This window comes from Magnolia sinica, chromosome 4 (genome assembly GCF_029962835.1).
Source record: "Magnolia sinica isolate HGM2019 chromosome 4, MsV1, whole genome shotgun sequence".
In the NCBI taxonomy this organism is placed as follows: Eukaryota; Viridiplantae; Streptophyta; class Magnoliopsida; order Magnoliales; family Magnoliaceae; genus Magnolia; species Magnolia sinica.
In genome coordinates this window covers 19,577,037-19,597,976 of record NC_080576.1, presented here as the reverse complement: position 1 = coordinate 19,597,976, position 20,940 = coordinate 19,577,037, and the positions used below count along the sequence as shown (strand labels likewise).

General features: G+C 39.0%; 1 protein-coding gene across 1 annotated transcript in view; it reads left to right on the top strand.

Moving 5' to 3' along the window:
• LOC131242682 (DNA repair protein RAD16) overlaps window positions 1-20,940 on the top strand; it is a 28,618-nt gene that overhangs the window by 7,029 nt on the left and 649 nt on the right. The window contains exons 5-14 of the mRNA XM_058241483.1: window positions 1,579-1,642; window positions 1,781-1,927; window positions 2,068-2,153; window positions 10,620-10,689; window positions 12,574-12,690; window positions 13,171-13,401; window positions 19,213-19,317; window positions 19,412-19,564; window positions 20,645-20,733; window positions 20,826-20,906. Of these exons, the coding sequence (XP_058097466.1) occupies window positions 1,579-1,642; window positions 1,781-1,927; window positions 2,068-2,153; window positions 10,620-10,689; window positions 12,574-12,690; window positions 13,171-13,401; window positions 19,213-19,317; window positions 19,412-19,564; window positions 20,645-20,733; window positions 20,826-20,906 (1,143 nt within the window). The remainder of the gene's footprint in view (window positions 1-1,578; window positions 1,643-1,780; window positions 1,928-2,067; window positions 2,154-10,619; window positions 10,690-12,573; window positions 12,691-13,170; window positions 13,402-19,212; window positions 19,318-19,411; window positions 19,565-20,644; window positions 20,734-20,825; window positions 20,907-20,940) is intronic.

Below are 20,940 nucleotides of genomic sequence, written 5' to 3'. Positions count from 1 at the left end.
GCAGGTCCAACTCTAGTAATGTTATTGAGAAGAAAGAAAAAAAGAGAAGCTTTCTTGTGTGAAGGAATTTTTCTTTTTGTGTTTTAGGGTTTGTGAGAAACTCTCCATTCTAATTAAATTGTGGAAGGGTAGAAGCTTGTTTGGTAGTGGATTTCCCAAGGTACATCATTCTTTTTTCTTTTCTTCAAAATGTATTCTTCTTCTTGCCTTCCTCTTTCCCCTTCCATTACAACCTTCTAAACCCATCAAAATGCCACTCAATCCTCTTCCTCTGGTATGATGCTTGGATGTCCTTATCAATTCCCATCGGCTGAGGAGATTTCGCCTCTGGCAAAAACTATAAGGTGATCATTGATAGTATAAAAGGATTGATTCGCCATTCTCCTACATCAAAGTGGTAGCAGAGCGGGAGGTCTCGTGTTCGAGACTCCTCACGGGGGATGATTAATACAATGAGATTTTCACACCGGGCTTGAGTGAGGTGGCTTGTGGGATGCAGGGGTACACTCGGCGTGGGTGGCTCGTGTGAGGCGGTGGCTCGTGTGAAGCGGAACCCATGTAAAGTGGGGCCCATGAGGGGGGTTCGGCCGAGGTCTTAACCCATGGGATGTGGGACCTGGGCTATGAGATAAAGTGATTGATTCATCATGCTCTACCGGTTCGAGCTTTTATAGCAAGTGGTTAGTTGTCCTGCATCATAAACATATACCTTTGTTGTCTCAATGGGACTCTCCTTTTATAATATAGACTTCTACTGGAAGTGGCGTATGTGTGTCAACTTGTTTTAGAATCACATTACCCTGTGCTCAACATGTAGCCTGCACAAATCAGGCAAATTGCCCATTTTACCCTTCACGTGTCCACACATCAAAGCTTTGACATCCTTAGTTCAAAATACGTAAATCTTTACTCGATTTTATTTTTTATTTTTATTTTTTGTGAGAGAGATGACAAAGAATTTTATTAGAAAAATGTGGATGCCATTATGTCTTCATGGCAACGACTCCTTTTAAAACTTTTTTCTTTATTTTCTAAATCAAATGATCTATCCAATTACTATAATAGTGGAATGATCAACATCCAATGCTCCACTTTGGAGAAGGCCAACATTCAAGAACATGTTTGAAGCTAGGTTTTGTCATGAGTCTTGGTGAAATTTAATGTCAATGTGGACATACTCTTATGACACGCAGTTTTTTAGTTGCTTGCAAATTTATATTTTGGTTCATCTTTCATATGATTATTGACTTTGTTCTGATGAGGTTCCAGTTTGATACCTGTTGATGGACCTCTGCTATTTCTCATGCATTCTCAATACAGATCATTAAGAAACGTAACTGTATCTTCAGCCTTTTCTTTTTCTCTTATCAAATCATTTTACATACTTATCCATCCTCCAAATAAGAAAAAGAATCCCGTTTCATAGTTCATACTGACGAACTGATTTTGCTTATTGACCAGTTATTTCATGAGATCAGTTTGCATATTGTCTGCCTTTATTGGATTTTTTAGGCAATCTTGTTGACGTCCATGCTCTTTGACTCTTGGAAATAATCTTTGCTATTGCCAACATTACAGTTACACAACTGACTGTCCGAACTGTGTTCATAAAGCTAATAGGCATTTTTGCTGGTGGAACAGAGTAAGTTTTACAGATTGTTCTAACTGTTCTTATTCTTCACTATTATTTTATTCAGCATATATTTATAGAAACAAATTTATTGGCTAATATATTTCCTTTTTTCTTTGAACTAATGTGGCATCTTCTTCCTAATGATAGTATGTTGCTAAACCGATACAAACTTCTGGGTATGTCAATGATGGTAGAAGAGCCATGGTCTTTCTAAAACACAAACTCCTGAAAAGCGTAGTGTTAAGGCGTACTAAGAAAGGCAGGGCTGCAGATCTTGCACTTCCACCTAGAATTGTGAGTGTTTTTCTAACCCTTTTCCTAATGGCTAGGATGACATACCCCTGGGGGCAGTTATTTCTCTGTTAAACCAGATTCCATGCATAATGGAACCAGAAAAAGAAGACAATATATGTTGATATCATTGTTTTTTCTAGGTTTCTTTGAGGCGGGATTACCTGGATAATACAGAAGAAGACTTTTATGAAGCATTATATACTCGAAGTCAGGCACAATTTAATACGTGCGTATCTCCTGTTTGCTTCTGTAATTACTTTATACTGCTATAACTAAGTATCTTCTTCTATCTATCACTTTATAAAGTAAATAATCTTTCCTCAGTAAGAGTGACATATTTACATGGATCGTAATGTGGTAAGTTGTTATCTCTCTGCAAATTCTTTATCTCAAAGTCGTCTATAAATCATGTTACAACTTAGAAGTGATGTAGACAGCGCAGTAAAAGGCATAGGTGTTTTGGACTACCTGTGCCTGGCCGAAGCCCCAATTGATCTGTTGTTGTGCTTATAGGATTCCCCAAAAGGCATTGCAATAGGTTTCTAAAGCTTTGGTCGGGCACCTCAGGTTAAGCATCAGGCTGAGAATGGTACGCACTTGAAAACTTCAACTTTGCTCCCATCTTGGCGCCGAGTGTCTTCCAAAAATAACTCATCAATTTGACATCCTAGACACAATGGTCTTAGGAACTCCAAGCAATCAGACCACTTCCCTAAAGAAGATATCGCGCATAGAATCCAAAGTCCTCTTACATAGAATAAAGTGAGCCATTTTGGAGACATAATCGACCACTTTGGAGACATAATCGACCACAATGAAAATGGAATCACGATCATGTCCCTTATTCTTGGCCAACAGAAAGTCTTTAACCATCAAAATCATCCTGTCCACACACCAAAATGACCACCAAGGCCTCCTAAGTGCAATTCATGCACCACCAACCCTCGCAACTGGCCCTTTGGAATGAACAACCTCGTGTCACAAAACAAGTAAACTGTCGTGTCATGCAAATTGAGGATAATCAGTAACAACTCCCATCGAAAAAACAGTGAAGAGATTTTCGAACTCTCTATTAGTAGCATAAGCTCATTTTTTCCACTAATCGCACTATAGAAACGATAAGTGTAGGAAAGAGATGTTTTTCTTACTAAACACATCTACCACCTTATTCTCCACACTCGATGATGCTTGAGGTTGAAAGTAAACTCCTAGATAAAAGCACTCCATTTGGCATGCCATGTGCCTGGTTTCTTCTTGGAGTTTAGGTATCTCAAGGTTTCATGGTCATAATGCAATACAAGCACTCGATGCACAAAGTAATACCTCCAATACCACAGAGCTTGCACCAGAACAAAGAACTTGACGTCATACGTATGTTTCCTTGTGTCATTGAGCTTCTCGGTTCTCGCTGAAAAATGCTAGTAAATGTCCCTCTTGGATAAGGACTACTGTCTTTCACCGGATTTCTTTGAATGCAGCATTAACTGCTTTGATTGCAACCAAGATGGAGACAAATGTGGAGAGGAAGAATCAAGAGATAAAAGAGAGACATACAAATTTGAGGCGACGAGGGTTCAACGGGGAGAAAGGGGCCTGAACTGGACAAAAATCTTCATAAAAGATGGCCCACTTTGTCCCATCACATGGATAGAACACAAATGCAGGCCTTACACACCTTCGTTAAACACAATTTCACCACCCATCACATGGGGGTACAACAACTAGAAGAGATTAGGTTAGGTCAGACCCAAACACGTTAGGGTTTCTCACAAGAGAGAATGATTATTATTATTATTTTTTTAAAAGTAAGATGAAGTAGTGAGAAATCAAGAAGAAAAATGGATCAACATAGCTCCGATACCATGTTAACTTTGGAGAAAAAGAAAGAAAGAAAGAAAGGAGCAAAAAAGAAGACGGAGAAAAAATGTGTGAGAGAGAATGGGATGCTCAAGTAGCCCCACACATCCCACCACTTGTTTTATTATATTAGGGCTTTACTTTAAAATGTGAAATTACAAGAATACCCTCAATAGTTAAAAACCACAGCCAACGAGCCAAAGGCTCATGTACAACCGCCCACAATACATAAAGACTGAACCCAATCAAGATGACCACACATGTGATTACGTCACACGTGTGGATATGTCACATGTGCCCACATGTGTGATCATGTCACACGCGTGATCATTCTAACAACCTAAAATCATCGAACCTAAATTTTCCAATTCCACTATAATCCCCAATTCACCATGTACCTCCTGTATGGCACAAATGGAAATTCAAATTGCTTTTCAGAATTCCAATGTAGCACTTAAAACAATATAGAAGAAAGAAATCAAGAAGAGATCTATATTATAAGCTTTTGAAAAATCTTAGTAACTTGGGGGAACATGCATTTTCATAAATCAAAGCTTTAATCTAAAGGAAAAAGGGGAAATGTACGCGGGCGGGCAGGGGTGGTCCACCCTTAATAGGGGTCAAAATACCTAAATCATTTTGAGGTACCAAAACGGCACCCACAACATTACGCAGGTAGCACCAGGGTGCCCCTGCATTTTGGTAGTAAAATGCAATCAGGAAACCGTCTGGCCCAGGGGCTTTGTCACTCCCAATTTTGACACTGCTTTCTTGATCTCTTCTTCTTATATAGCTTTTTCCAAGGACATCACCACTTCTAATGAGATGGAGTCAAATGTAAGATTAAGTAGTGTTACTTTAGCATAATAAGAAATACAAAGTGTGATCTATATAGTAGATGTTTCAAGATGGTGAGTGGACCTATTTTGTTTCTCCAGTCAGTCTTGTCTATCCATTTTCATGGTATAAATCGGAAGCTAAGGATCAAACTGATTGGCATGATATTTGCACCATGACTTGCTCCTAGTTGTATGAATGAATGAATCGTTTGGATCAACAATAGGTCATTGTGACATAAAAGGTATGGGGGCGTTGGTGAGGATGTTAGCAAAGCCATATCTATACATAACATATATGGTATAAAATAAATTTAAAGATTCGTGACTAGAATCTCTAGGCATTCATCTAGGGGTTTCGGGCTTTCCAAGGGTAGTTGCACATAGCCCCTTTAAATATACTGGATGTAGGACATATGAATCAAAGAAACATCTTGGTAGTTAGTACCTAATTCAAAGTTTCGGGTTAGGATTCACATAACCATGGATCTTCTAGTTCGAATTGTATCCCAAAATTTAATCCGCTTCACATGTATAAATGATTTTCTTAAAGCAAAAGAAATGCTAAACTTTCTTTAACCATTCATTAGTTGTAAGCACCATATGTTTAATAAAATAGTAATAATGACTACAATACCCCTAAATCCTCTCAAAACAATACAATTCTATTGTAAATAAGCCATAACCCACTCAATTTGTACTACAGTCTCATGATCTTTGGCTCATTTGAAAGCTAGCTCAGTAGGCTTTCAAATGGGATCGATTTCATGCCATTTTGACATTGTTTGACACCTAAGATAGCCCCCATGATATATGATGCATCCAGACCACTCATCCATCAGATGGGCTCATAAGTTGGCTGATCAGAGATTAGGCCCACATGGCAACTCCGACTTCTAAGCATCCAGATTTAAGATTTGGATCAGGTCAATGGTCTAGATTGGCTTGATTGGGAATCTGGATTCGATAAGGGCGTGTTTGGTCCGTGGAATTGAATTGTATTGAATTGTATTAGATGGGATTAACATCATTATTGCACAATGATTGCATGTCTGGAAATACCATGGTATTGTAGCCATCCAATCCCATCTTTGGGATAAAATTTTTGCTACAGGAAAACACCGGATTAAGCAAAATCATGTTTGGTGGACCATGGAATTGTAATCAATGGATCAAATTCACAACGGATGTCGTTCACTTGTACACATATATAACCAGGATGTCACGTGTAAACGGTGCATATGGATGGACGGCATGGATAAACGCATGCATCAATGTGGGGCCCACATGTGTAGTGGATTTCAAAATCCTCCACTGAATTCCTGCATGGGACCAAATGCAATTCCATCCCACCTAATCCCAACCTTTTGCCATCCTCTCCAAATGCTGGATGGAATTGCACGAGACCAAATGCAATTCTATCCCACCTAATCCCATCCAGTGTTCGAAATATCGGTATTACGTTACGTATCGCACCCCTGGGATACGGATATGCATCGGTTATCGCATGGGATATCTCGGTTGTATCGCGTAATGTATCGCTGTTGTTGGAAACATGAGGAAACATTGGAAATTGGTCGATTTTTTCAATGAAATTTCAGTGATTATTAAGAAAAGACATCAATACGCACGTACAAATCAAAGCATTACAAAAAACAAGTGCACATGATAGGTTTTCTTTGTATGGGGTCCAAATCTATGCACTGTCTAATTGAATTGATGCAAGTAAATTAAAAGTCTATCCATATAATTTATAAATGTAAGAAGACATGTGGAAACACAAGCAATACATTCAAAAGCAAAAGAAGAATCACTAGATTAGGTTACATACATGTTTGATTTGGATTGTTTTTCAATTTTCCGCAACTTGGTCCTTCTCCTCCAAATATCGAAATTAAGGGTCCCAATCCATGATTTAGGGTTTAGGGTTTACGGATACAAAACATGAAAAATCATGGATTTGTAACAATTCGACACTGATTTAACATGATTTATAGAAAAAAATATCGAAAAAAAATGCTCACCGGATCGAACATGGGGGATATATCCCACTACTTGTGTGTTTCGTATCACACAGGTGGGATACATCTTGTATCGTGGGATATATTGGTCGATATCGTCGATATTTAAAACACTGATCTCATCTAATACCCTACGCCAAACGCCCCCTAAAGGATCTGGTGATAAATCTAGACTTGGATCAATGGTCTAATTGGACTGTGGGGTCCAAGAGTCCAATTAGGTGATGATTGCACTCTTATTTACAGATTGGATGTCTACTTGAGGCTTACATGTACAATTAGACAGCTTGTACTTTTTATACCACCAGTTGGAATTAGAGTTACAAATATTGGTGATACTATTGATAATTCTTTTATTATCGGGTCACCAATACCGAAACCATTGATATTTTAAAATTTTCCATATATTGTCAATAATTTCAATATAATATCAGTGATATTTGTCGATATTATCGATTCTAGTGATATTTTGAGAAGAATCCCTAATAGAAGTTCCATGGTATTGACAATGCCATCAATATTATCCCTGATACCGGCAATAATATCCCCAATATCGAGGAAACATTTGTAAATAGGTGAAAATGAATAGAAAATTGGGGAAAAAAAATCCAAAAACCCCACAAAATCTCCATGTTGTGGATTTTTTTATTTTTTTTTTGGGAATTTGTTCCTTGGGCGATTTTGTTCACCTTTGGCTTTTATGAAATCAAAATGTAAGTTTGGGAAATCTTGATTCAAAGCGAAGACAAGCCGGAACTCAGAAGTGACAAAAACCCATAGAAAATTTACTGTCTTTCTTCTTCTTCTTCTTCTTCTTCTTCTTTTTTTTTTTTTTTCTTGTAAATGTTAGCATGGATTGCAATGGAAATTCACGTCTCTCCATGATTCTCACGCATTGACATGGATTTGTGGCGAAAAAAAGTAACATTAAAGTGGAAATTGGGGTACATTGGTGACATCTTAATTTCCTCATTTCATATTGGAAAATGTGTTTGTAACTGTTAATTATTAATTAAAATTTTTATATATTGATGGGTATTGGTCGATCTATTGATTGCCTACAAATTTTATATATTTATTTTGTACTTAGCACAAGGTTTAGGCCCTTGTAAAATGGAAGATGTGTGTGTGTGTGTGTGTGTGTGTGTGTGGGTGGGGAAATGGTACTATGAGGTCGACCTCATGGGGGCTTCTGTTGGGCTCTGTGGGCCCCACTGTGATGTGTGATGGGCATCCATACCATCAATCAGATGCACCTTTCCATGGTGAGCCATGGGCCTAACAATCAGGCCAATCCATGACTTAGGTGGGCCACACCATAGACAACAGTTGAGAGTGGATGCCCGCCCATTTAAACCTTCCTGATTGTATATAGGGCCCAAATATGGCTAATTCCAAGTGCATGGTGAGGATGTCCACCTTTCCCCCAACGATTCCCCAATGTTTCCCTCAAAAAATGATATTTTTCCATGTATCTCCAATGTTGATAAATGTTTCCATATACCCGGTCATCAATGCATGTGACGTTTCTGATACTCCATAGACTGGCATAGCATTTAATGACCCTATATGGCATATTGGCATTACATGATCAACCAAATTGCTTACTTTGGTAGTTGTATATGGTTGTGCAACAATAATTCACATAATTGTGTAACCATGACAGATGGCTGATATTTAGGGAATTTTAATCAGTAGTGTAATCTATATATATAGACGTGGCCAACGGTAGGGTCCACAGTTCACTAGCAATGTGTATGGAAAGACCCATAGGAATGGTACTTTGAGATCTTAAGTTAGTTTGGACTATTTAGTTGCCATCTTTTGGCTTCCTTCTTTAGAATGCTTATTTAATGACAGGTAGATTAATGACAATTCACTATAGGGATATAGAAGAGCCTTGCCTCTAAATGAATTTTCCCTTCTCAAGAACACGAAAGGCCTGGTTTTTTTTCTTTTCTTTTCTTTTGCCTTTTGGTTTTTGCCTTTTTGTTGTCTTTTTTGGCTTTTTGCCTTGAATAAAATTTCATCTTTCAAAAAAAAATAAAATAATCGTAGTAATGTCCATTCCATCCTATATGTATGGCTATATGCATGCATCCTTTGTACCATTCCTGGTTTGGGTTAACAAAGCAGGCTAAAAGCCTATTTGTCCAAGTAATAAGCTTGCCTAAATTGTCTCAACATGCACATGTAAAGAACAACCAAATAAGGAAACTTTATGAAAGTCCAAAGAGACAACCCTACTACATAGAGCTTTAGACATACACATAGTATGACTCAGCATTTTCTCGGACTTGTACAAGTCTTTTTAAACTATATGATTGTTGTATAAGACCTATACATATGTACTTTTAGACTATGGCCCCACAATCCAACCAGTATCAATTTGGGCCATTGATTAGATGCAAGTTGATGTGGCGAATTAATCCCTTTATCTCATAGCCCGGGCCCCACATCTCATGGGTTAGGACAAGTGTTCGAAATATCGGTATTGCATTATGTATCGCACCTTTGGGATACAGATATGTATCGGTTATCGCATGAGATATATCAGTTGTATCGCGTAATGTATTATTGTTGCTGGAAACATAGGAAAATTGGTCGATTTTTTCAATGAAACTTTAGTGATTGTTAAAAAACAAATCAACACACACTTATAAATCAAAACATTACAAAAATGTGCGCATAATAGGTTTTCTTTGTATGGGGTCCTAATTTATGCGTTTTCTAACTGAATTGATGCAAGTATATTCAAAGTTCATTCATATAATTTATAAATATAAGAAGACGTGTGGAAACACAACCAATACATTTAAAAGCAAAAGAAGAATTACTGGATTAGGTTACATACATGTTTGATTTTATGTTTGGACATAAGGATTGCAACCGATTTTGCGACTAAGTAGGAAATTTTGATTTTTTCAACTTTCCGCAACTCGGCCCATCTCCTCCAAATTTTAAAATTGAAGCTCCCAATCCATGTATTTCTAACAATTTGACACTAATTTAACATAATTTACTGGAAAAAAAAAGGATCGAAAATCGAAAATGCTCACCGAATCGAACATGTGAGATATATCACACTACTTGTGAGTTTCGTATCGCACAGTTGGTATACAAGATATATCGTGGGATATATCGGCCAATATCGTTGATATTTAAAACACTGGTTAGGACCTCGACCGAACCCTCCTTGTGGACTCCACATCACATGGGTACCACCTCACACGGGCCACCCACCCCAAATGTGCCCCTGCATCCCACAGGCAACCCCACTTGAGCCCGGCGTGAAAATGCCCCTGCATTACAAGTCCCATAATCCAGCCAATCATTTATTCGGTGTAGAATAACCATTAAGATTTAGGACTTTGATTTGATCCAGTTTCTCAATGTTCATCTAGTCCCCTTATGTGGTCCAGATCTTCAATCTATATGGTTGGATAGGCTCAATCTTAACCTGAATGCTGGATAGTCATGATCTAATGTAGGGACCCTTTGATGGTCTGATCTGGACCTGATTTGTAAACTGAACCCTTAGATGGGCCTGATCACACAATTGGCCATATCTGGGCCTCAATTGGACGATTGGATAGCCTTGATGCATTCCTCATACCATCTGCTTAGAGAGGGTGCTCCAACTCCAGGTCATCCTGCCCCTGGCACCACTTGTTATGCTGCACATCACAATCAGGCTTCTATTATATTGAGTGTATGTAGTGTTGAACCAGTGCATATGTTAGTTTTCTGATTGTATAGGACATCAAATAATTAATAATGTTCATTTACACCTTCCCCTGCTGCTTTTGCATACTGATTTCTTTTGAGAATGGTTTCCTCTCTGCCGCTGCTCCTTGCTCTTTCTTGAGTTCTTAGAACCATGTTGGCAGAAAGCCTTGCTTATGTTCAAGAAGTGAGAATGGTTTTCTTCTGCTGCTTCCTGATATGGGTGGATATAATGTGCCTTGTGACTTGCAGATATGTTGAAGCGGGAACCCTGATGAACAACTATGCTCATATCTTTGATCTCCTTACACGCCTGCGGCAGGTGCATGCAATTCTTATCCAAAGTGGAGGCATAATGGTCATGAAACAAAAACTTGGCCAAAACAGAGTCAACTAGGTTTTGGTGATCACTGTTCCACACCAACCCTTGGGGAGATGGGGATGAAGGAGAGGTTAGTGCTGCTGCCAAAGCTTTTAAATGACACGTGGGACAGCTGATGGTTGATTTGAACCATCCATGCATTCATTCAACCAGGGGCAAGCCATGGTGCAAAAATCATGCCAATTAGATGATCCTAAACATCAGATCGATAGCACGGAAAATGGGCAATCAAGATTGAGCAGATAAACGCAATCAGTCCAATCATCATCTTCAAACATTTATTTGATAGACCCCACTTTGCATTGCATATGATTCCAAGTAGCGCTTTGGCTTGATGATTCTAACCATACAATCTATGGTTCATAAAATATGAATGGTTGTGAAAAATTGGCTCCATTCAAAGTGTTAGGATCATCTGATAGCTTGCTCCCAATGGCATTATTGAATGAATCATCTTGATTGAAGATTAGGCATCTCATGTGTCATTCAAAAGCTTTGGGGACATTAGCAACGCCCCTGAGGCTTTTAAGTGACACGTGGGATGTCCTATCGCCGATTTGACCATTCATTCATTCTTACAACTAGGATCAAGGCATGGTGCAAAAATCACCCCAATTAGATGATCCTAACATCTCTGATCAATACATGGAAAATGGACAATCAAGATTGAGTGGAGAAACAAAATAGGTCCAATCATCATCTTGAAACATCTATTCGATAGATCCGACTGTGAATTTCTTATGATTCCAAAATAGCGCCTTGGTTTGATGATTTTAACTGTGTGAACTATGGATTGTAAACAGACGTTTGCAACAAATTGACCCCCTTCAAAGGGTTAGGATCATCTGATTGGCTTGATTCTTGCACCATGGGTTGCTCCCAATGGTTCTATTGAATGAACCGTATCGATTGATGATCCCACGTGTCATTCAAAAGGTTTGGGGACCCCGTAAAGGTGGGGATAAACACTCACACGCACCCTGTGGACACACACACACACACACTCCAGACTAGTTGGATTGAGTTTGGAATAGATAGTGCCAATTTCAGCCTCCAGCCAAGTTGCATGCTGGTACAAAATGTTTGTTCCATATATGGTATCATCTTGAGTTATAGAATGATATTTTTTAATTTATCACATTTCTTTGCTTTTAAACCTTTTACTATGTAATCGAAGATCATCATCATCATCATCTAAGCCTTATTGCAACTAATTGGGTTGGTTGCATGAATCCTTCTCCGCCATTCCACTCTGTGAAGGGCCATAACTACAGTTAGACCATTGGTCACCACAAATTTTCTTGCTACCTTCACCCGCATCTTTTTGGGTCTTCTCCTTGCCCTTTTAGATCACCATCTTTTCTTACTTTCTAATCGAAGATGCATGAAAATTGTTTCAGTTTATGTATTTGCCCCTTGTAAAGTAGCACTTGTTTGCATCAATGGAACATTCAGAAGTTAAACATATGTAACAACATGTTTCCATTATAAAATTTGAAGACAACAAACACAAAACAATTAAGAGAACTAAACAACATCTTTTTACTAAATTGGACACTAAGAATCTAAAATGTTTACTTTTTCAAAAAAAGAAGGATCTAAGATGTTTTTGTTTCACAAAAAGATGTCCCTAGTTCTTATTGTTGGCCACTTCTGCTTGTTTTGAGCGTATCAAAACTTTATTGTTTCCGGCTTCTGTTATTCATATTTCTGTTCGTTTAAAATAGAGGAATTGATGGGTGCTTGTGTTTGGAAATCTCCCAGTACTGTAGTTGTCTAGTTTCTCATCAATTCATCTGATTGATCCATCTCTTGTAACTCCAGGCAGTTGACCACCCTTACCTTGTTATCTATTCTAAAACTGCGTCACCACCTGATGGAAGTAAAAATGTTGAAGAACAGGAGTGTGGCATTTGTCACGAACCATCTGAGGATCCAGTGGTAAGCTATCCTTCCTGACATCAGTGATAAGTTGAACACGTTATCTTTTACCAATTTTCCATTCCTGAGCATACATCAATGATAATGTCTTTAATCATCCAATCTGTTGTATGCATTCTGAAAACCCAACTATGCCTTCTACAGCACCTCTAGACAAGGCATAGAAGCCATTGCAGCATGTTGTGGGGCATCAAGCTGTTCATCAGGCAGGCCTTGCCTGCAAATGGATCATGTTCGTCAATTCATCAGGCTCTTCATGTTGAATATGAACCATTGGCGACTTCTTTTATACTGTACATTGTTACATATGTGATCCTGCTGATGAAATGGCCGACCTGGTTGTTGGGCAGGCCTACAGAGTGGGGTCCACGTCGTGCATGGCTTGGATGTCCTGCTCATTCCAGTTGTGTGTTGGCTTGGCAAAGTTCTTATCACATACCAAATTCTTGTTATCTTGGCATTTTTCTATTCCTATTTCAGGTCACCTCGTGTGAGCATGTCTTCTGTAAGGCTTGTTTGCTGGATTACTCTACAGCATTGGGTCAGGTTTCATGCCCATCATGTTCAAGACCACTTACTGTTGATTTAACAACAAAGAGGAGTCCAGGGGAACAGAGTCCTGTGACAACTGTCAAGGGTTTTAAGCGCTCAAGTATTCTTCACAGAATCCATCTTGAAGACTTTAAGACAAGCACAAAAATTGAAGCTTTGGTACGGTTGCAGTCATAACTATATTATCTCTTCTTCATCTTTCAATTTGGGTTTTCTTTCTTCTTTTTGAATTTCTCATGATGAACACCATCACTGAAAAGCTCTTAGAAAAATTAACTCCTCTCGATAGAAACTTTGCAATTCTCTGATGTGAGTCTCAAATCTAAATATGTGTTGACTGCATAAATTCTAAAGGAGATATTTAAACTTAAAGAGACGGATGATATTTAAACTTTCGAAACACTCCTGTTTGGGTCCAGTCAGATCTTCAGCTTTTGCAAGTTTGGTGGTGCAGAGCTTCCCACTCGTGTGGCCATCTGCTGTTTTATTGTTCTTCCATAATTTGGGCCAAGTGATGCTTTCCTCTTTGTTTATGAGGATTTTTTTTTTTTTTGGGGGGGGGGGGGGGGGGGGTTGGTTAAGAGGAGTTCCGGGTGGTTCTTGGTGTTTTGGTATATATTCCTGAAATGATTGGTGTTGTCGTAATGCAGGGGCATTTTCACACCAAGCTTGAGTGGGGTAGCCCGCGGGATGCGGGGGCACACTCGGGGTGGGCGGCCCATGTGATTTGGGGCCCACAAAGGGGGTTCGGCCGAGGTCCTAACCCATGAGATGTGGGGCCTGAGTTATGAGATAAAGGGATAAATTCGCCATACTCTAACAGTTTGAGCTTTTAGAGCAAGTAGTTAATTGTCCTGCATCAAATTGGTATCAAAGTGGGAGGTCTCGTGTACAAGACTCCGCACCGGGGGTGATTAATGCAAGGGCATTTTCACACCGGGCTCGAGCGTGGTAGCTCGTGGGATGCGGGAACACACTCGGGGTGGGTGACACATGTGATTTGGGGCCCATGGGGGAGGTATCGTGTTTGAGACTCCTCACCGGGGGTGATTAATGCGCATTTCACACCAGGCTCGAGTGGGGTAGCCCGTGGGACGTGGGGACACACTCGGGGTGGGCGGCCCATGTGATTTGGGGCCCATGAGGGGGGTTCAGCCGAGGTCCTAACCCATGAGATGTGGGGCTTGGGTTATGAGATAAAGGGATAAATTTGCCATACTTTAATAGTTTGAGCTTTTAGAGCTAGTGGTTAGTTGTCCTGCATCATGTTGGGATCAAATGTTAGGTTTCACCTACATATCTAATATAGAAAATTTCACATACATACAAATATATTATGTTATTATATATGGGGACCTCTTTGCATGCATAGACTTCCACACTGCCGTTTGAACTCCACTCTTCTAAGCAGTGGAGCTTTGTTCCCTAGCATTTCAAACATATGGTACCTAATATTGAGATCTCAGCTTAGCCATCAAATAGGAAAGATACAGAAAAATTAAATAAAACTTATAGTGCACATAGGATTGTACATTGAAATTAGAGATGCAACATTGGATGCTTCAAGTCTTCAATCTTATCTACCGCATCTAAAATCCTGGTTCCTAGTAAGTGTTACTATGCATGTGTTTACATGCATTAGATACAGAAAAATTAAATAAAACTTAAGTACACATAGGACTTGTAACACCCTGAAAATCGGCACCCGAGTACATAGACTCCGATCCCAAGTTGCCCGGTGTTAACCTAATAAAATACACATGTGTCTTCATTTAGATTTACATTTATTTCATACATAAATAATCAGAGTAACACATTTCAAATTAGCGGAACCAAAGCGAGGTAGAGATAATAAAATCTGAAAATATAGGGCTAACACCCAAAAGTTACAATTCCAAAATGGTGATCACCCATGTGAGAATTATACAAATTACAATAATTACAATAGGAACAAAAAAACAACTACCAAGCGGGAAGAAGCAAGGGATTTACTCGCCTCAAGCGCAACACCAATTGGTCATATTCCCGAGTTATCTGCAATGTCAAATAGTAGGCGTTAAATGCCAACATAGTGAATAAATATCCCGAAGATTGTTACTTGGGACATTTTAGTGATTAGTCGGTTTTACAACAAATACATATTCATACGTGTAATACACTCAAGCATGTTATCTTTAACGCAAAACTACTAAGCAAGTTACACATGTTATCAACACAACTAAGCGCCAGTAATGATGACATAACAAACAAACAGTTTCCTAATCTAGTTGGTAAGTATATTAATGTTATGATGAAATGATGTATGCTCCTTACAATCCAACACTCCCTCGCAAGCGACTTCAACGCTTATTATGCAAATGCCAACACTCCCTCACAAGCGACTCCAACGTCGAAGTTCAATATCCTATTCTAATGCATGATTGGCCAAGTGATTATTAGTCCAAGTTCATATAGCAGGTTGATGAAGTTGAGATACCGCTGTTATATCATGAGTCATTATTTGGATCACGTGGTTTGTTGCGGCACGTGGCGGCTCCTCACCAGTTTCCCTTGATCCAAATTGAGGTATCAACACGATACGGGTCGTTACCTAATACTGAGTATGACAAAATTAATTTAGAGGTGCAGGTTTGTCACTCAAAACTAAATCAATACAAAGAAAAATGGCTCGTCACCCAATTCCACCCACACTCGATCGTTCGAACAGTACTCTGACACGGAACCATCAGCCGAGTAATTTGACGGGGGCCGTTCGAACAACAGACTATCACCTCTATCAGTGCTCAATGATCACTATGGGGAGGCTCGTCACCCCAGCATAGGCCGACAACTCGAACATGGTATCCCATACCACTATGCACGGCTTATGAGTCTTTGGTGATCATAATGCACTAATGGTTATGAGTAGACTAAATCAATGGTAACGGTGATATCCCAGATTCTATTGAATGTTATACAATCACCAAGCACGAGAATGATCGAGCTTGCATTAGACTGATGCGATCAACTACAAAGGACCCCGGGCAAATCGACATTAGGTGCAAAGCATTCCGTGTAGCTCCAACTATTGCTGATCGTTTGTGTTCAACTCCGGTCGGCCGTATAAGCCTAGGATAGCCTCCCTAAAGCGGCATATCCACATATTTAAATAATTTTCGAAGCTCGATCCACCACAACAACACAATTCAATCATATTAGCATTTTTAAGCATTCAACATCGAATAATTATAATATTAAGATTTTCATGTCATTCAAGCATTTCATTGAACATGTTATCAACCAAATAGCAAACAAGATATTTAGTTATTTTAAAATATCAAGTAAAAGCTTGAGGGTAGATCTTCACCTTAGAATTGAAATCCTCGACTCGGATGCAGCCTTAATGTCAGGAATTTGGAGAAAACACTTCAAACCTAAATTAAAGTACATGACTATCATTAATGATGTAGATTTAATCTTAATTAAGCATTAAACAACGTATTATGGGTTAACTAACTCGATTGGAATGATCCTTCAACTTGGTTCGACGAATTGGGACCCGAAATCGGTGCACAACCAAAATCCTACCGGAGTTGAGTTCGACTACGGCTCTCGCAAGGGTATGGACCGCTCCGATCGATAATCGTGACTCAAAACCTTAACATTAGGGTTTGCGAAAATCAAAGGAAATGAAAGGGGGTTTCTAACCCTAATGGCTTAAAATTGCAAGAAATGAAAGAAAGAGGTAGAAGGATAACTAAGGAACCTTTTACAAGCAAGGAGTGGAGAATCCGACCGAAAATCTTCGGATTTCATCCGTGGAAGACATGAAATCGGGCATAGATGAGAGATCTTTCAAAATTCGATGAGCATGGGGATTGGACGTTGTGATCCAACACCGGGCTCCACCATTTCTCCTTTCCCTCTCTTCCTCTCTTCCTCTTTCACTCCTTGGCTAAGGGAAAATTCGCATAGAGAGGGGGAGTCCAAATGAGGCCCTTTTATAGGGCCAAAAATGATGAAAATGGCCCCAATGGCCCTTTATTCATTATACTAATCCTGGAGGGGGTTGTTTCCAACTTACAAGGTCTTTCTGGGGGCCTACTGGCTTATCTACGCCGGGGGTAGGTGTCCCACTATGGGATCTATGTTTCATCACAACCGGGCGACAATCGGTCGCTTCGATTACCCGTGGGGGCCTCACTTACGAATGACGGTTGTCGGTGATCGATTGGGGCCACAACTATACGGATATGAGCAGGGAAATATCTTTAACTCGCACATCGAGTTTGGCTGCGATCCAACGGTCGAAAAGTCACAGCTTCGCGAGAGAGTGGAAGGTTTGTTTCACTTAAGTTTAAGGTTTCAGCTTGGGGCATTCATGTATTCCAAGCACACGGCCTCTGGCCTAAGTTGAGCAGTTTTGGACACTTTCTTGGTTCACCACCCGCGATGGGCGTCGAGCCTAGTGAGACAGGCATTATTCTATAGTTTTGGGACTGGTGGCTTATTAACGAGCGGCTTAAAGCTTGTTCGGATAATCGGGGTATTTGTGGAATGAATTGGGTAGGGAGATTTCTTGTGTGCAATGATTAGAGTTTGTTTTAGCTAAGTTCATAGTGTGGCCTATCGCAACTAGCGAAAATGAAGATTCGATCATAATCACCCTAATCAAGAACTCTAATTTACTTATGCTACTTGAGTGAGTAAAATGTATCATATAAGATGATCCCTAACAATTCTTAAGAAGACACCGAATATAAAAACCCTAAGATGAAAAAGATATGTGCGGTCCATCGGCAACATAAAGTTGCAAAAATTTTCAGTTTTAACAGGTCTGTTGCCAGTAATGTTTTTAGTATTTTTAATTACTAGATTATTTTTATAATTTTTATGGTAGTTCATCATCAAGTCTACTTTAGTTCCACCAAATTTCATTATATTTTGAGATTTAGAAGAATTCTAAAATTTTTGGAAGTACCAGCTGCCAGAAATTAAGATTTTTGGTACCGTTTCTAAAATGCCCTCAATTTAACCTTATTTAAATCTTGTTTTTATTTATTTATTTATTTATTATATAAAACTAGACTCATGAAGATTCAATCTGGCTTTTGAATCACCTCAATCGGAGTTGTAGAAAAATAGATATGAATTTTTAAAGTCAGTGCACTGAAACTGTCAAAATCTGCGTATGCAGAAAATTGCTGAACAGGGGGTGGCGGTGGATGCCAATTCGGCGGTGGTAACCCCGCCTACTGTCCAATTTTTGGCAGTGGCATGCCACTGTCGTGGTGGCATTGCCGGGGACTATCCAGAAAGTCATTTTTTTGGCGGTGACACCGCTGGGGTTGGCTCACGTTCTGAAAAATTTTAAACTTTCATTCTTTTGGATGGTTTTGTTGGACCCCAAATCACTCCTTTTGGTCCCAAACATACGTTAATGCATGCACAAACATGCACTCAAGTCGAAAAATCAAAGGTAATACCCAAGGATGTCCAATTCCCAGTTGGCAAAAATCTGGGACGTTATAGGACTACATTGAAATTAGAGATGCGATGTTGCATGCTTCAAGTCTTCAGTCTTATCTACTGCATCTAAAATCCTGGTTTCTAGTAAGTGCTATTATGCATGTGTTTATATGCATTCGGGTAGCTTAAAAGTGATTAGACATGATTGGCTATTTTAGTTTTTGCAGTTTCATGTACACGGGTATCTTTCAAAAAGGTTTAATGTACATAGGTGCCAAAACACGTAGGATCTAATTAGCTAGTATATGATTATCCTCTGTTCAGCTTTCTGCACAATGTTATGATCATGAGTTTAGGCCTACAAGCTTATAATGGTCATAGGAAAACAAGATAATCAAGGAAATGCTGGCTATCTCCTTTCAAAATTCCTTATATTTTCATGTTCAATTTATGCAATTCATGTTTTTGTTTTTGCTTTTTTGTTTTTTTAATCTTAACCATTTTCTGATTATGATTGTATAGAGGGAAGAAATCAGGTCCATGGTTGAAAGGGATGGTTCTGCCAAAGGAATTGTATTCAGCCAGTTCACTTCATTCTTGGATTTGATAAACTACTCCCTTCAGAAGGTAAAGCAACGATGGACATCTTTGTAGAGTTTCAAAAAAGGTAAAAGGAAAAAAAGAACAAGGATGCTGAATTGGTGTGTTGAACCTTTTGCAGTCTGGCATTAAATGTGTTCAGCTGGTAGGGAGTATGAGCATGGTCGCTAGAGATGAGGCAATAAGGAAATTCAGTAATGAGCCGGACTGTAAGATCTTTCTGATGAGCTTGAAAGCTGGAGGTGTGGCCCTCAATCTCACGGTGGCATCATATGTGAGCACCTAGTTCCTTAAACTAATTTGATTTCAACGTTTCATATGAGATGAAAAAAATTGAAGGTACTTTGGGGGCTTTTAACCCAAATAATGTCTCACGCGCTTGTAGTAATCAGTTGTGTGAGGGAATTTTGAGTTTTGTATCTTTTAAAATAACATCATACATGGAAGACTACAATGCCGATGCTTATAGTCAAGATGAAGATGTTGACACGATTGAAAATTCGACATAGACTGAGTGTTTTGCTTGGAACTTTTTAAGTCCAAAAACCTACTAATTCTTTGTTTCTAAACAACAGTAGGCATTGTGTTGGTATAATATTTTAATGTTTGGCACATATATCGTATCCTATTTTTTAAAGATTTTAATGTTGTTCTGAATTTTTCTGTATTTTCTAAAAAATTATAAAAATCTTATGATCTTGCAATTTACGGTTTATGACTTACCATCTTTATATAACCATCTGCTTTGACTTTGCAATGGCATGGAAAATGCAAACTACATTTGGCAGGAATCTGTTATTCCATTTTGTTTCTGCCCCATATCTCAATAGTGATAAAACTGGGTGCTGTTCTTATTCCTTGTTGAGATTGAGTGGGAGTGCATCCCATCCATGTTGAAAGAGGAATTTTCAAATGTGCACTTGAGGAAAAGTATATTGTTCCCGGTTCTTTCTAAATGCTCCCAAACTCCTAAACAGTTAAACTTCCTTTCCACAAAGTTGACTACACTCTCCCGAGCCTACTTCTTTGTTGTTATGTTTTCAAAGATGTTCGTGTATCCTGCTGTTATAAATTATAAACTAAACACGTATAACAGGAACTTCTAACAATGTTTGATTTTGCTCAATTTTCATTCTTCTTCAGATTTCTTGTAACCAGATGTTTTTAAAGATTGGCAGGCCTAGAAACTTTTTTTTATATATATACCGAATATGTTCTCAGAGTATGTAGTTTAGATTCATGTCTTTAAATAACTTTATATCTTGGATACCTGCCCCTTTTTGTTTTTTGGCTTCCTTTTTTTTTTTTTTGGTGCCGGTTGGCTCTAATTGGTTGGTTACATGGCCGTGCTTAGGTTTTCTTGATGGACCCTTGGTGGAATCCGGCTGTGGAGCAACAGGCTCAAGATCGAATTCACCGAATTGGACAATTTAAACCAATCAGGTGCTCTTGTACTCCCTTTCTACTCAAAGCCATCACCCTCGTTCCATGACCTTTTGTAGACTGATGATGTCATTCTGCTTGTTGGATCTCAGAACCATTAGATTTGTGATTGAAAATACAATCGAGGAGAGGATTCTGAGGTTGCAAGAGAAGAAGGAACTGATGTTTGAAGTGTAAGACATTGATTTGCTAATTAGCTTAGAATTC